At 38.1% G+C, this 16,637-nt stretch overlaps 1 protein-coding gene across 1 annotated transcript; it reads left to right on the top strand.

The window, feature by feature from the left end:
• Nucleotides 1-512: 512 nt before the first annotated feature.
• LOC112559791 lies at nt 513-15,348 on the top strand. Its single transcript, XM_025231196.1, has 7 exons — nt 513-820; nt 1,464-1,667; nt 3,371-3,532; nt 4,880-5,635; nt 6,653-6,727; nt 12,709-12,938; nt 13,771-15,348. Exons 3-7 carry the CDS (start codon nt 3,490-3,492, stop codon nt 14,089-14,091), a joined length of 1,425 nt encoding a protein of 474 aa, XP_025086981.1. The 5' UTR covers nt 513-820; nt 1,464-1,667; nt 3,371-3,489; the 3' UTR covers nt 14,092-15,348.
• Nucleotides 15,349-16,637: the final 1,289 nt, after the last annotated feature.

Genomic DNA, 16,637 nt, shown 5'->3' with positions numbered 1-16,637 from the left:
TGATGTATGTGATACCATCGAAATATTTAGGTACTATCTTCGATAACCAGCTGTCAACACTGCATGATCCTCAGTTGGAGTCAGCAGAGAGACTTAGCATTCTTAATTCTTAGGTAACCAGCAAATCCTGAGGAAGGCGTCCTCGCTATTCCTGGTATGTGTTGGCAGGTGGGTTAATTCTCACTCGTGCGGTCTGGCCGCAGATACTCGATGCCTGTCTGCAGAACGAATCGTAACTCATTCATTCACGTGATAAATTTTACTGGCCGTGATGCTGTGTTAGCTTGAGATGACCTAATGCAGTGTACTCACTGTATCTATAATGCTCTGTGCGTATACATAATTTATCTACACCAATACATGTAATTATCTTTATTCTCTTTCGTCAACATGTATGTACCTGGCTGTATATTACTAGCTGTATCGATAAATTTTACTCATAATCACCCTTGCAGATAAGCAGATTAATAAAGTTGTGTTACACAGCAGAGCAGGAGGATGCTCGGCTCCTTGGGGAGTGGGGTAGGGAGGACAAACTTCATGCTGACAGTGAACAATGTTCCATTCTTGCCTCCTCAGTCTGAGGGGGGCAGCTTTGCCCCTGGCCCTCCACTCCCGGTTCTTACACTACTGTAAATGCATACCCACCATTCCTGCGTGCCCACCCCAGCTTGTCCCTACCCCAATATAGCACTCGACGGGCCAGTTACGTCACTGTGCCGCCCTGTCACCAGTGCGCATGTCAGTTTTCAGGAAACGACAGGACAAACCTCTTCGCGGAGCTGGAGGGTGAATGAAGTAAACACAGCGTTGTGCCAAGGTACGTACAGCCAAGCTTACATTTTAACAGCGGTAGATTCCAAATTGTCACAGACATACAAACCTCTGGTAGGATCTCGTTTGAGGAAAAAGTGAGTGTGTGTGTGTGGTGAGGACTGCAAATGTGAGTCGGGTGTCTAACCTACTTTTGAGTGTTTAGTAATGGCCGAGGTCAGAGCTCTCATGATAAGCTTGTAGATACGGGCGCTTGAAAGAACTTGTGTGTAGCCGTTACATCGCATCGGCAGAAGGTACTGTTTACTGAATGAAGGAGCCTTAGTTTTACAACAATGAAATGTGAAAAGAGCATGTGTTTTTTTAGCTTGCCAACTCTCTCAACAGCCAATAAATTGATGAAAGTCGCTGGCGATGACACGGCTGAGGTGTAAGGGAAACAAATCTAGAATGTAAAGAATGGTTTTGTTGTTAATTTGTCTCCCCTGGTTTACAAGAGCGTGATTTCAAGAGTGATTAAAAAAAAAAATAATAATAAGTTGTTATCATTTTGTTTTCTGAAATATCAACCTGACCAACAGAATAGGAATATTTTTAAACAAAGAGAAATGTGGACAGGGCTAAATGTCTTTGAATCAAATGTTTATGTTAAATGTTTTATGACCTTTTTTTAATTTTCAACATTTCAGATTACTGTGTATCTAATAATGGCTGCCACATCAAGACAAGAGAGCGATACAGAAGAAGATATAATGAAAGTTGTTCCAGCAAAGTACATCACGACAGACTGCAGGAGGAAAATGTCTGTTGTCTTGGATGGACGTTGTGATTTAGAAGATCGAGACTACCGCTACTTTGCAGAGAGAAATGGCTTGTTGCCTGAAATATGGCAGGTGTGTGTTTGCATAGTTTGTAATATTCTTCTACATCTAAGCACAGGTGATACCACTAATTCAGAGAATATGGCAAGGAGATTGTGAGCACAGTCACATTCACATATATAAGGTGACCAGACGTTTCGGGGGCGAAAGCGGGACACATGCCGATGATGGTGTCGCCACCGTCAAAAAACGCCGAAAAAAGTGATTTTAAAGACAATCAGGGATATTTGATGGACTTGCCAGAAAGCCAGAAAGCGGGACATTGGGCGTCCTGCCCGATGAGCAGGCGGGACACGAGGTCAAAAGCGGGACTGTCCCACCTAATGCGGGATGTCTGGTCACCTTACATATATATGTATATATTTATTTTAAAGACTAGAGTGTGGAAAAGTATGTTTGTCTTTGTGGTTCTTATTGATGTTAATGCAGATTCACACTGTCCAACTCTGACAAAAGTTTGGAGGAATGTTCCTTTCATCAGTGGAAAGGTTTAGACTGTGATTAGTCTCTGTATGTTGCTCCAGAGTTTGTTTGTTTCTGTTACTGGTGGCTCCAAAGTTATTTTTTTAAATGTCTACCTTGCAGAACACATTTCAGCTTTATTCTAATGTGCAGATCAAACTTTGCCAAAGGAGGTGAGGAGGGAACAAGCAAATAAGAGTTATCTTCCCTTTTACTTAATTCTGCACCAGCCTAGTGTCTGTGTTGCTTTACATTTCTGGCCTATAAAGCAGCTGGTTATAATTACTCAGTGAAACTATATAAAACAAATTGTTTATCCCATTCTGCTAATGTCCCTAACCCCTAACATCGATAAAGAGTATTTTAGGATCATTTATTAACTAAAGAGGTTTTGAAAGTTTGACAAAAAAAAATTATAATAGAACATCATTGTCAAATTCCGCTATCTGATTTCCTGCTATATTATATCGTGTGTGTCTTTTTTTGGGAAGTGGTAGGGTTTCTTTCAAATACTCTAACATGCTGTTTAAATCAGTTCCTCCTGTAACAAAAGGGGCCTGGAAATTCCATTGGAACAGTTGAATTAGACAGTAGGTCAGATTGTGTAGCTTGATGAAAGTTTATTACAACCCAGATAGGACTGCTGCCATTTCTTTGTCTATATCCTCAACTTATTTTCTGCTAGTAAATAAAAAAATGTATTTTTCTCATTGGATACTGACAGGGTAATTATTGTTGTTATTGTCATTGTTGTGGTGTGTGGTGTGTTTGTGAGAGTGCATTTGATTGCTACTCTAAAAAAGTTTGTGCATGTGCTTGTGTGTTATATATAAAGCACTTTGAGCCCAACTGGTGCTAAGGAAATGTACTGTATTATTATTATCATATGATTAAATGGGTATACATTGTTAAAATGTTTAATGCGTAAGGAATAATTACATTAAAACAGCGAGGTTTGACTATATTTAGACATTATTTTGCCTCAATAATGCCAAAACTAGTATGCCAATTTTACTGTCTGAAACAGGATAAATCTTTCGAACGAGCCTATGACAAAAAATTTTGTCATTAATGTTTTAAGAGCCAATTTATCAATTTATTTGTGGGTTAAGTGTCATTTTGTTTTGTATTTAATTTTTTATCAGACATCTTATGCAGGATGTGGTAAACAGTTTACGTAAAACCTACTATTAATGGCAGAGATTTTAATGAGAAAATTGGAGGCAGATAAAACTGCTTTTGTGTTTTTACAGTGGCTAGATGCCCAGAAGATAGAAGGGGACACCAGCTCATTCTGCAAAGTGCTAAAGTATCTTATAGATGAGCATGGTAATTCCTTCACAGTGTTTCATGTTTATGACACTTTCGTGTCATGGGAAGTGCAGCCAGAGAAGTCCTGTGGAAAGCTTGGCCAGGTAAGTTTTACTAATAAAAAAAAGCTGGTTATAGTCTCCTTTGTACTTGTGAAAAAAACCATTATCCCTGAATATTTCTAAACAGAGGATGGTGGGTAGACTTTCCTTGGATAGTGCAGTGAGACCAGTCAGTTGTGCATTTTAAACAGTCAATGCACACTGGTAAAATCTCCCAATAAAAACAGTCTCAAAATTAATAGCTAATATACTCGTCATCATTTAGACACTGTTCATACACTTTGACGAGAGTTTAGATCGTAGAATTCCCTGTCGTAGTGCATTTTCTGCATGATACTAGTTTATCGTCCATGAGTTATGCCCCTTGAGCTGCGTTTTGAAATAGTGTAGTGAATTTTTTAAAAGGAGTTTAATTTTACATCAAGCTTTTTGATGATCTGATGGCGGGAAATTTTTACATCAGGTTAAACTTAGAATGCATTTATAACATTTAACAACTTGAATCTATTATACCAACCATTATAAAACATTCTATGAAGGTAATATGTAATTTAAGTCGCTGTGTTTTAAAAAGTACTTTGTGCAGTTTGTCCTGTTCACAAATTTGCAACTTTTATTTTTGACAGATTTGCTGGCAATCCAGCAAATATGTACTGAGAATGAAGTGAACATTCTCCAAACCAAGGGATAATATTGTGACACAAACTGTTAAAAAAATACAGGATATGTGTTCTGTTAAAAGAAAAGATCTAACTTTATTGACACAAGTGTAAGAAATGCATAGTAACACCTTTCCTACAGAGCAGTAAAACAGTACATCTCAGTAATTCATGATTCATAATCATAGCAAAGTTGCAAGTTTTTTGTTTTCATGAAGACTTTGAAGGTTCCCATGCACGAAACTTTAAGAATGCAAACTAAACCAATGTAATAGTTATCTGAATATTCTCAGCTTTGATGCCAAAAATATTATCACGTTTCATGGAAATCTGAGTCACCTTTTGTGTTTTTCAAATTTTCACATGAGTCACTCACAGTACTTTCATTTTCTCTGTTTAGAAAATTCATCAGAAACAAGGTTCAAAATTTAAAAAAAAATAAGGCTGAACATAGTTTCAACTACATTTTTTTCATAGTAAGCACAGATATGGTTTAGATACTGTACTATAACAATCACCATCAAAGCGGGAAGTGGTCCAACGAGCACTTAAGGTGAAGTTTACACTTGTGCATTTACCTTGAATGGAATCGTATCAAAATGCCATATTTGTGTTCACTGGACTTTCTCTTACATTTTCACTCATCCTCTCAGTCACTGTCTCTTTTTCTCTCTTTTGGACATTCCTAGAGGAGATAGAAGCTTTATAAATGTTTCTTCTCTTTGTGCAGATATAAAGAGGGCTTACTTTGCTGTGGAAAGCAGACCTGGTCAGGAGAATACAGAAGCTTTTAGGTGCCAATGTATAAAATGTGCACCAAGTAATGAAAGTGTGTATCCCAGCTCAGCACACACTGAGTACTCAATCACAGTAGAGCACGTAGAAGCAGCTCATGACAGTAATCTCAAGGTCAGTAATCCATCTCCCTTTGGCAGCAAGGATCTTTCCATGGACACTAAGGGAGAAAAAATCTACAACAGCCTTAGTCTTGTGGAGGAGAAGTCAAAACCACACATGGGTTCTTTATCAAAAACAAAGATGTCTATTGGTCTCCCCTTGAATATTGAACAAAAGAAGCAAATGAGTCATAGTGCATTCCAGAGTCATGTCACCCCTGCTTGTTCTTTGTGGCCAGGAAGAGCATACGAACAGCCAAATATTAAACAACCTTTTCAAAGCTACCAATATGCACTTTGTGGAAACAGCATTGCAAGTATGCCTATTTGTTATCATCCAGCATCTGCTATCACTTGTTACCATGGGATTGAAGAACAACTGCACCAGTTTGTGTATGACCCACCTAGTTATCGACCACCAAGCTTGACTCAAGAGAGAGTATTCAGTTCAGGATTACCGTGGGATGGAATTTATCACAACACAGAGGTTAAAACTCTAAACAGTAACACAGAGGATTCTAGACATCAAAGTGTCTCCAAGACACAGAGGAAACAGAACAGTAGCCAGAGGTTGCAGTCTTTTCAAGAAGGTATGTGGTGCACTCAGTTGTGAATTCTTGTTTATGAAAAATACAGTTTTTCTTATTGTAATCATTTAGGTATTGATGTTTTTTAGTCCTTGTTACTCCTCAAGGAGAATAGGGCCGAACATCTCACCAGCTGACCCGGTTTTGAGCAGCCCCCTTCAGTTGGGCCCATGTGATTCCGACTTCCTATGCCTTGCTTTCTGCTGTTCTTTTATAAGTCTGCTTTGGTCTCCCAACTCTCCTCTTCCCCTGAGGATTTCAGTCAAGTGCCTGCTTGGCAATGGTGTCAGCTGGCTTGCATCCTATCCAGCCCCATTTGTGCTTTTTGATGTCTTGGCTAGTGGCATTCTGGTTGGTTCTTTTCCACAGGGTGCTGTTGGAGATCTTTTCAGGCCATCTTATTTCCAGAATATGGCGTAGGCTTCGGTTGGTAAAGGTCCAGAGCTTGTTGATGGTGTTTGTCACTCTCCAGGTTTCAGAACCATATGGTAGGACAACTTTCACATTGGTGTTGAAGATGTGGGTCTTAGTTCAAAAGCATAATGCTCAAGAGTTCCAGATGGGGCGTAGGCTGTTGAAAGCATGCCTGGCCTTGTTGATGCAGCTTTTGATGTCATCATCTGCTCCACCATCCTTGTTGACAATGCTCCCCAGATATGTGAAGCAGTCTGTTTTCAGGATGTTCTCACCTTGATGTTGGATTGGGAGTTCCTGCTTGTTGTGGGTTCTCATCACTTTGATCTTCTTTCTGTTTACCTTTAAGCCAGTCTTCTCTGCTTCCTTTGCTAGCTTACTCAGATATTGATATTATTATGCTGAAATAATTGTTGATTAGATTAGTATTTATAAAATATTCTCATTAATTTTTTAAAATTTATTTATTTTCACATTTTTAGCACTTTGGTCTACTATATTTCTCCATATTTGATCAAGTTCTCTCTCCGCTGTTAACATACTGCTGTCAAGTAAGGGTGTTAGTTATTTTCAAAGAATATTTTGTTTTTGTTTTTTTAACTACAGGAAAGATCACCCCTGGATCATTGCAGGCATCGTCACATCAAAGACATAATTCTAATGATGGACGACTTGCACCAGGTATTACTACCCAAAGGCAGATTTTTTAAAATTATTTATATTGTGAGCGGGATGGTGTGAAAGAATTTAGATTATAACAGAAGGAGAAAGAATGAGGAGTGTCTGCAGTTGTTTATGCATACACATATTTACATAGCTTGGTAGAAGTTCAGTAATTTAAATTTGTGTTACCACTGGTTTTGATGATGTTCCTCACAGTTTGCCAGCACCAAGAGAGTAAATGTTTTGTGGAAGCACCCTTGATGAATTTTAGACATGCTGATGCCAGTGAACTCTGAAAGGGGATCACAAAGCTGCTTAAAACCTCTTATGATGAGGATCTTGATCTGACTAACTTAATGAGACTTTCTACTTCCAGTGCTTGCGAAAAATGCCAATGGCATTTTAGAGATTGGTCTTGTGCTTCTGTATTTCGAGAGACAGTTGTTGTCAACCCCCATATAAGAGTTTGGATCTGGATCTGATGATGCATAAACATCCTCATCCCGTCTTAAACTTTCCTTATGTGTCAGAGCTGTCTGAGAGACCCATAGCTCATCAACTCTTTCCTCGTTTGACCTTGTATGATGTTCTTGACAAGTGTCCATCTGCCTACAGATCTGGACTCAGTATACTAACAGTGTTGCTGCAGATAGTGGATGACATGCTTTACAATGTGAACTTAGGAAGTTTTTCAATATTACTCTTATTAGACTAGTGCTTAAATGCCAAACAATTAGCATATGATGGGAAAGTATGGTTCAACCCTAAGGAAGTAGTTGAGAAGCATATGTAGTTCCGGTTACTCTTGTCTTCAATAATTGCTTGCATCTGTCCCAGCAAGTATCCTCACCTCCAGGGTCAAATCCATTCTTTCCTACCAGACAGTGAAAGCTCAGCCTTGAAGCATAACTTGCTGCTGCAGAAGCTGTAATAAAAGATGTGTTTTAGAAGTTCTTTTTATGCCTAATTGCTGTCTGGTTGGTGCTGTCTCTTTTGTTATTGACTTCGTTATGCAGAGATTCTTAGGAATCTGTATTAGGATTTTCCTTTTAACTCCTCAACTTGGAACAATTGTTGTACAGTTTCAAACTGGACAGCAACTCTTTGCTGATCTCCCAGCTCTTCATTCATTTTTTTTTCCCCAGTCACAGCAGCACTGAAGTGTTATATTGCTGATAAATTTGTGGTGACAAGAAACTGTATCAAAGTGATCAACAATATTAGATTTAGAGTGATGTCCCTTCGCCTAACTGGCTGGAGGGGGCAAATCTCTATGATATTTTTGTCTTATCCGACATCTTCCTCTTGTTGGACTTGTGATTGTGTGTTTTTGACATGCCTGCCATCATGCATTTTGAATGTAATTCCTCTTCCGTTTTGGGGCTTCTGTTCCTTTTCAACCTGCAGATCTGTGGGCTTCATGTCCATTTGATCTTTGTTGATCAGTGAACTTTTGTGTGTGGTGGGACTCATTCATAGTTCCGGTGGGACAGGTTCGTCTGTTGGTGAGCTGTTTGGAACTGCATTTGCTATGGAGTGTATTTCTGCTTGAATGATACATTTAATTGATATTTGGCCTGCGGATTGTGGTTCGTGCTGTATGTGGAAGGTGCCATTTGGCATGGAGTACACTGTCCGATACACACCTGTACATCATTTTGTTTTGTCGTCACCTTATTTTGACATCATATCACTTTCTGTCATTTGTGAAAGGCCTTGAGCTTGTCCAAAGGAGAGGATAAGGCACTATACAAGCAAACTTTTATTTATCTAATGTGACAGAAGTATCGTTGTATGGTCCCCAAACTAGCATTAGCTGATTGGTATCAACACTGTACAAGTTGGAGATGCAGCCGTACAATTTTGTTGACTTTTGGAAAGTTCATTGATGCTAAATTGGCCATGTCTGTACATGCCAGCACAGTTCATCTGGAACTTCAAAACACAGCTTCCTGGATCATTATTAGTGCAAAAGAAGCACAAAAATCTTCTGAACATGAGACCTATTTAACTCTCTCTGACTGGAGTCATTGTTTATTAGATCCTACCAACTAGACCCGTCAGACCCACCAGAACCACCTTCACTTGCCCCATTTAGTGTCCTGCCATTTTGGTTACTTATACTGAAAGCACAAAGAGCATCAATAAGCTAGATACCTGTGCATAACAGACTACTTTATCGTAAGGAAGATGGTGTAGATGAGAGGAGGGAGAGATTTGTACCTTTTATTTCCATTGAGGCACTTTTTATGTTTTCGGAAACATTGTTTTAGTTCGGTATTTGAATCAATTTTTCTGAATGAAAGATTGACATGACTAGAGCTTCTGTTTCATTGACTATCATCCAGTCAGATGGAATTACTGGAATAATTTGACTGTGTATGTACATGCAGGGCCGTGCTTAGGGGCAGGCAGACGAGGCATCTGCCTAGGGCCCCGCGCTTCAAGGGGCCCCGTGCTTTTAAATTAATCGTAGGCTTATGTTGTAATGTGTATGCAGCATGCTGTCAATGATAAAAGACGAACTATCCCTGAGGAAAAAAGTGACTTTAGATCCCAACTAAAACCGTGTGATCGTGGCGTGAGGGCCCCGCACATGCCCTTTGCCTCGGGCCCCGCGGGGGCTAAGAACGGGCCTGTGTACATGCACTTGCAAGTCTTGTGTTAAACTGTGCCGAGTGGTTCTTGTGTGGCTCCATGCAAACTTATCTTGACCTTCAATACTTGAAGACCATACTGCTAGAATTTTTACCCCAAAGGAAGAAATAGATTATGTTAAACCTGTATGGAAAAATGTCAGATTTGGTCATGCTTTTTGTCTGATATGCCCAAATTTAGTACAGTTCTAGCTGCATTTTCCCATTTTCTTTCAATTTAATTTGTTTTCAGTCCATTTCTGTTCAACACAAAGTGTGTGTCAAACTTGAAAATTCAATGGCCTTCATGCTGAACTCTTCAGGACTTCTTTAGAAAAAGGAAGTTGGGTAGACATCTTTGTACTCATGGACAATTGTCTCCCCACCTGTGAATGCACTCTTCCTTTCACCGAGTAGGATATTTGAGCCTTAAAAAAGATAGGTGCTAAAGACCATCATTACTACCATATTTATCAGCATGTGTTGTATTTGAAATGGACACAACAATTGAATTTTGCTTTGTCATCAGAATTTTTAAAAGATTGTGAAGTATGCAGTGTTCCAGGCAGACAACATGCTTAATGAGAAGTAATTATAACAAGTATCCTTTTAGAGATGGATTAAAATAATGGTGTACTTTTAATTTGTGAAACAAACAAATTAAAATAAATACCTTCAAGATTCTTATTTTGATGGCATCTAAGACTGTTTATTCTAAGAATAGCACTTATTCTATCCACTCACCGTGATATACCCTTAGTTGCTGGCACAACATAAAACACAAACAAACAATCTTCAGTTGACTTTCCCGTTAAAAGATTTTGCTTGAAAGTGATAAAAGTAAAAAACTGTGCCAGCAAGATGTTCCACAGCAAAGTTTCACACCAGTTTTGGACAAATAAAACAAGGTCCAGTCCCTGTCTCTGTGCCTTACACCTTTATATAAGTGGATTTGCTGTAGGTTTAAAAAAAGCTTTTCACGTGATTGTACAGGTGCATGTTTTTTCACTAATGCTGCATCCTGCTAGAGCTCTGAAACAGGATCTTGCTTTCTATTTGTGGACAGTGTATACTTCCTGTTTGCACTAAGGAGGAAGTTACCTTATTATACTGGCTTGTGATTGGCTCCAGCTTTGTTTTATCTTCATGGTGTAAACTGCCCCTAGAAAGTTTTAACTCATCCCACAATGCTATTAGAGATAATCACTGTTGATAAAAATTGAAGCTGAGGTGTATGATATGGCTGTCATGAAGACATAAGGCATTTTTTTGTTTTTGTGGGGGGTTTTTGTTGTTCTCCTCTATATGTGTGTGCGCGCGCACATACAACTATGCCTATTCTCAACCACTGCATACTGCATGAGTAAAATAGAGAGAGGAGGAAGGGAGTTGTCTAGCAGGTAGTGAGTCAGCAGATCAAAACCTGCCAGTCCTAACCCAGTTAGTGGCTCCTTAATAAGGTATTGAGGGGAGACTTGTTCTTCCTTCTTTGGGATCAAGTGCCTATCAGAAATATCTTTCACGATGTAGATTTTATTTATTAACCCATTTTTAGTTGCTTCAAATTGTGTCAGCTTATACATAGTCATGCCATCCGAAATATTGAAACCAAAGTGGCTGTCTTCATTCATTGTTGATATTCTTATCAAGGAAGTGCTTTGAACCCACGTGCCCTTTTTTTTTTTGTGCATTTGCATAGGGCAGTGTCAAGTCTGGGTATAATTACCCAATTGAAAGCAGGATAATGAAAACCTGGGAAATTACCTAACTTTCAGCAGTCATTGAATGTTACTCCCTATAAATATAAATAGTGCAGGATGAGTCCAACAGTTGGACCAGTGCAGTTAGCCTCATTCCCGCAGCTTAGTAGTAGTATAAAGACTGCTAATGAGACTTTTAGTAACAACAGTATAGGTAGAATTTCTGCACTTTGCACTTGGTTTTTATATACAGCAATGAAAAAGCCAACACAATTCCGTTTCTTGTGCAAGAGGAGTTTAAAATATGGTGCCAGGTTTCAAACCCCATCCATGGTTTCTTTATGCCCAAAGGAAGCAACAGAAACAGTTTTAAGTTGTGAAAATCATGGTATGGAGGTTACAGATGATGCATTTCTTGAGAAAACACCGTGTTCCAAGGGTAGGGTGTTTTTTTTTTTTTTTTTTGGAAAGACTGTTGGAGTGGTCAGTGGATGATATTTTTTTGTTTTGTTTGCTTTCGGGGGTTTTTTTTTTTTTTTTTTTTTTGGTTTTTTTGGTATTTATGTACATTCATACACATGTGTGTGTGTCCGTTCTTCACCATTTGATTTTTTACTATCGGAATACATGAAATACCAAGTTGTATGTGCATACCTGCTGCCTAAACAATGACACTGTTTATTTCTGTAGAAACTCTATGCTTGTGGCATTTAGTATATATGTACTATGCTCCACTGGAGGTGATTAGGAACAAGAAGATTTACTATGTACTAGCATTAACCAAATTTCTAGTGAAACACTGATTATACCTGCCTTAACTTATAATTATGACTTCAGGCAGCACTTTGCCATCATTTACACTTTTATTTATGATTTAGAAAAGTTAGGTATTTCTGATTTCATGTCATGGACATTTTATGGCATCCTGTTGTCCTCTGGGAATCCTTACAAAATTTATTTTAATTCACTTAGATGATATTTTTTTCAGCTGAGGCCTTTAAATAGTTTAAAGTGTTTAGTTTTAGACTGAAGGGTCTGAGTACTGTTGAAAGAGGAAGATTAAAAAAGGATTGCTCCCTCAAAAAAATGCTTAAAATTTAGAGGGAATGACTTATAAAATTTTCCAGACAAAAACGATAAAAGCAAAGAGGCAACTAAAATGGTCAGAGAAATTGCAATGCTTTCTAAGTATCATACACTAGATGGACTGAAAAAGCAGATGTTCCTTTATGCAGTGCTGCTAACTGGTATAGACACAGAAGGAGTCATAAATCATCAAAGATGTGGAAATTCTCTTGTTACTGGGAACACTTATTTGTTGAACAGATATATAAGGCTGACTTTTACAACAAAGTGAAAGTAGACTGTAATTTTGATAAATTACGGTCTTCTGGAAATCTCACCAAAGCTGCTTAAAGAGTAAACAGCAAAAGTAATCATTAGCTCTGGTTTTAATATGGATACTATGGTCTGCTGAGAGTTGAGAATTTGTGTGATGATGGTGGTTTGAAACTGGAGATTTGGGATGAATAATAAATAATTTTTATTCCACAAAAGTGTAAATTAATGAATGCTAAGATTCTGGTCAGAGATCGGGGCATTATTTTGTTTCTAAACCTTTCACTACCTCTTTAGCAAAGAAAATCTTTTTTTTTTTCCACAGATGCTGCAGAGCACTTTGTTCTTATAATAAGTGGAGATACAGACCAGAAGGCAGCAAGCTGTAGCCAAGTTCAACACTTCTGTCAAGTACTTAAGGATTTTTTGGTGCCTCATGTAGCCATTGTGCCAACAATGGAATGTCCAGTCTTCTGGCTAACAGATAAACAGAAAAAAGAACTTATTCTTCCCAACCAGACAAGAGCTGCTTTCTTGAAAAACTGCTATAAAAAGGTGAGCATAACTGCTTATATATGGAGAAATATGGTGTGAAGCTCTTTCCTGTACATGAATGCTCACATTATGCATTTTACTATCTAGTTCACTTTGCACTATGACTGTGCAGGGTAACTGATTGTAAACCTTACATGATTTACCTCATGATTATTGTTGCAGATACATTCAAGAGTATCTGTACCTGAATAACCTTTACGAAAAAAAATATACTTTCATACTTTTAAGTAACTGAATCTCTAAAACATGATGAACTCATTCTTTAAGTGGAAATTTCAAATCCTATTTCATTAACATAAAATGTTTAAGATGATTTAAAATGGCAATGTAATCATGAAAAACAACTGTAGTGTCTTGAGGTTACACTGGGGGTTAGTCACAGAAAGATCAGAGATAGAAAAAGTGGGAATCCTGTCATTCAAAATGAGGCTTTTCATTCAGCTGCAAGGAAATGAGGGTATATAGTGCATTCTCTCTGGGATTTGGTATAATATTTGCAATCAAGAAAGAAATTATGATTATAGGGTTCAATAATGGAGAAATACCACTATAGTCTGTGTGGGGTTGCAAGACTTCTAAAGGCATGGAAACAAATTTTTATATCTTTACTCCTAACTGTGTGTTAAATGTCTGGAAGAGTATGTATGCCTGCCCTTGTGAGCGAAGAAAAATTTCTGTCCTGGGTCTCCTCGACAGACAATAAAGCCTGATTTGATTTGATTTGAAAAATCATTATGTCTTTGAGTTGGGGAGGGAAGAATGAAACAAACGAGGAAGGAAGGATAAGAAAAGGTCAGTTAAAAACATGTTTTCCTATTTGATATGTCTACAGGCCAAAAAGATTGTGATTGCTGTGTCACCCAACTTTGTGAGATACTCAGATTCGAACAGCAGTGGCAACACACCTGCAAATGAAAAATGGCAACCATTTATTCAGTGGATGTTTAAGGAAATGTATGCCGAACATGTGGATGAGAGGCGCAAAACACACCGCCTGTGGCCTGTACTGCTTACCACAATGGACACAGATCGTCAACATATCCCTTGGTTCTTGTCGCAGGTGCTATACTACTATTTTCCCAAGAAGCAAGGCTCAGAAGATGTGGCAGAACTATTGCAAACAGAAGTCCGTACACATTCATCAGAGGAGTAAATCATAAACATAACCTTGATCAAATGTTAATGGCATTCAGGGGAACTAAAGAAAAAAGAAATACCTATTCTTGAAGTATTTGATGACTAGAGAGAGAAAGGTAGCATGGGCTGTGAGAGCTGGGACTGGAAGTGTGGGGTGATGGGCGTGAAAACACACGTCACTCTGAGTCATGTCATGTGATGTGGAACCCTGTAAAAGAACAATTCATCTTGTTTGTGATACCACAAATTGACAGGGTAGTCAGGAGCGATAGGATGGACACCATTTAAAAAAAAGTGCATAAGAAAGTCTATCAGCTGTTACATTAAAAATTTTATTTTGTGGCTTATTTTTTGAGTGACGTATGCAACATTATAAACTTTCTTAAAGTGATAATGTAGTTCATATCAGTTGTTCAAATCATTTTTAGCTTAAACAGCTAGAATGAAATAACAGAACTCTTAGACAGTTCGTTCTTATGTTGTAATGGAGTCTATCATCATACATTAGCTTTTATACAGTTAAACTTGATCTGCACATGCTCACATATCTGTGCTGATGTATTTGCACGAATATTTACCGTGTTTGCTGTGCTGTTTATGGTGTTGAAGACAGCAAAGCCTATTTGCACATTGTACACTCATAAAAATAGTTTTTTTTTTTGACTTGCTATATAGTTGCAAAGCATGTAAGTTGTAAGTAAAGAGCGTTTTCACATAACTGGCAGAAAATCATGTTATCAGATTACTATTGATATGTGAGGCTCATGCCAGTGATTGTTGTTAATATATGTAAGTTGCAAGTTACCAAACAAGTAATCAAAGTAAGTTATATTTTTAAATGTGCACTAATGTGTTAATACAGATGAATCAACATAATTGAGCTTTAACTATGAAGACATTCGCGTCTGTGGGTTGAGGTGTATAGGAAAAGTTAATAGACTTAGTTCTAAACTGTTTGAATATAAAATGTAAAATATAAGTTTTATAAAAAGAATATAAAATAAGTTTTAAAAATATGAGTAAAAAATAAAAAAATCCAGTGTCCCAGTGATTATCACTGGAATTGGTTTGCTTTGTTGAAGGTGATATTTTATATATGTTGAGCTTTGGTGTAAATCTTATGTGTTCCAAATGATGTAGTTCTGTGCAGGTATCCCAGAAGGTTTTTCTCGTGCAGAATGATTCTGAAGTGGTATACAGCATTCCATTAACTTTGTGACTTAATTTTATACCTGTTTATAGTTGTGATAATTACAACATTTACTGAGAATTATGTAGCTGTTGTTGTCAGTGTGTTTGAGTGTGTGCGTACATTATATTTGCTGTGGCTCAAAATTTGCCATACAAATGTGAAAGATAGGGCAAACATACATATCTTTTCTAGAAATATGTGATATTCTGTCATACATTTCACCTTTCTAATGCTGTTTTCTGCTGCAAATATCGCATGCACTCTCTTCACTTTTGTGATGCTAATCATCAAGTTTGTGACGAAACTGAAGGGATGGATTAAACAGCCCGAGGGGAAAGGGAACACTTCAGCTGGCTCTTCTCACGCCCGACTTTCATCCTCTCATGTCACTCGTCTCATTTCGCACGCCTCTCGCACAAGTAATTCCTTTCGTTCGCGTGCTCAGAGAACAACTGACAACACTGTTGTACAACAACATCAAATTATTATTAATCACAAAAGAGAAATTATTGTTGAATTCTATGGAATCAAACACGCGATCAGTCCTCTCTGTGCCGTCTGGCACGTGAAGCGACAGCAATGGACCTCCATCTGGTTCTGTCCGCCATCTCTGTTCTTTAGATCCTTCTCGACGGTTTGCCTCCGACTCATATTGAAGATAGGTACTGATGTTTGTGTGAATCTCCAGATGGGCTTACGCATTGCAAAAGCTAACTGGTTGGCTTTGTTGATCCTGGTGTTGACATCCTGTTCACATGCAGTCACCGTCAGCTGTCACCTTTGCTGTATAAGGTACGCAAATACTATTACGTCAATACGTCCACTAGCCGATGTAGCGAGACAGCTTTTCCACCCAAGACTATTTTTCCAAGCGAGGTATGCGGCTTGTTGTAAGGACAGAACCGAACTCAGCGAGAGCCAATGGTCTGAGCATACTACAAAATGAAATTTAACAGTTGAGAAACACATGAAACTTTTAGGTTCAAATTATTACAGCTTACAAAGAGATGTGGATAGCGGACTATTTTCTTTTGATATCACTGCGCGAGTGGGTGTTTGATCGTCTGCTAAAGAGTAACTACAAGTAACTATACAAGTCAAATGTAAATAAAAATAACATGAAAAAGCTAAACACATACAACTAAAAATTTATTTTTGGTTATGATAAAAAAATACCAAGAGAATGTCTGCTAAATCATTCAGCAACACTAGAAAACCCAGCTTCTGCATTCCTCGCTTGGAAAAATAGTCTTGGGTGGAAAAGCTGTCTCGCTGTACGTTGTTCCTTACTTGTGTTTTTCAGTTGTTGACAATGAGTGTTATCACGCTGGCAGTCTTACTAAGATTTTCGGTCTTGGTGTTTATGGGAT

The sequence above is a fragment of the Pomacea canaliculata genome, linkage group LG3 (assembly GCF_003073045.1).
Source record: "Pomacea canaliculata isolate SZHN2017 linkage group LG3, ASM307304v1, whole genome shotgun sequence".
Classification (NCBI taxonomy): Eukaryota; Metazoa; Mollusca; class Gastropoda; order Architaenioglossa; family Ampullariidae; genus Pomacea; species Pomacea canaliculata.
This window is presented reverse-complemented; position numbering and strand designations above follow the sequence as displayed.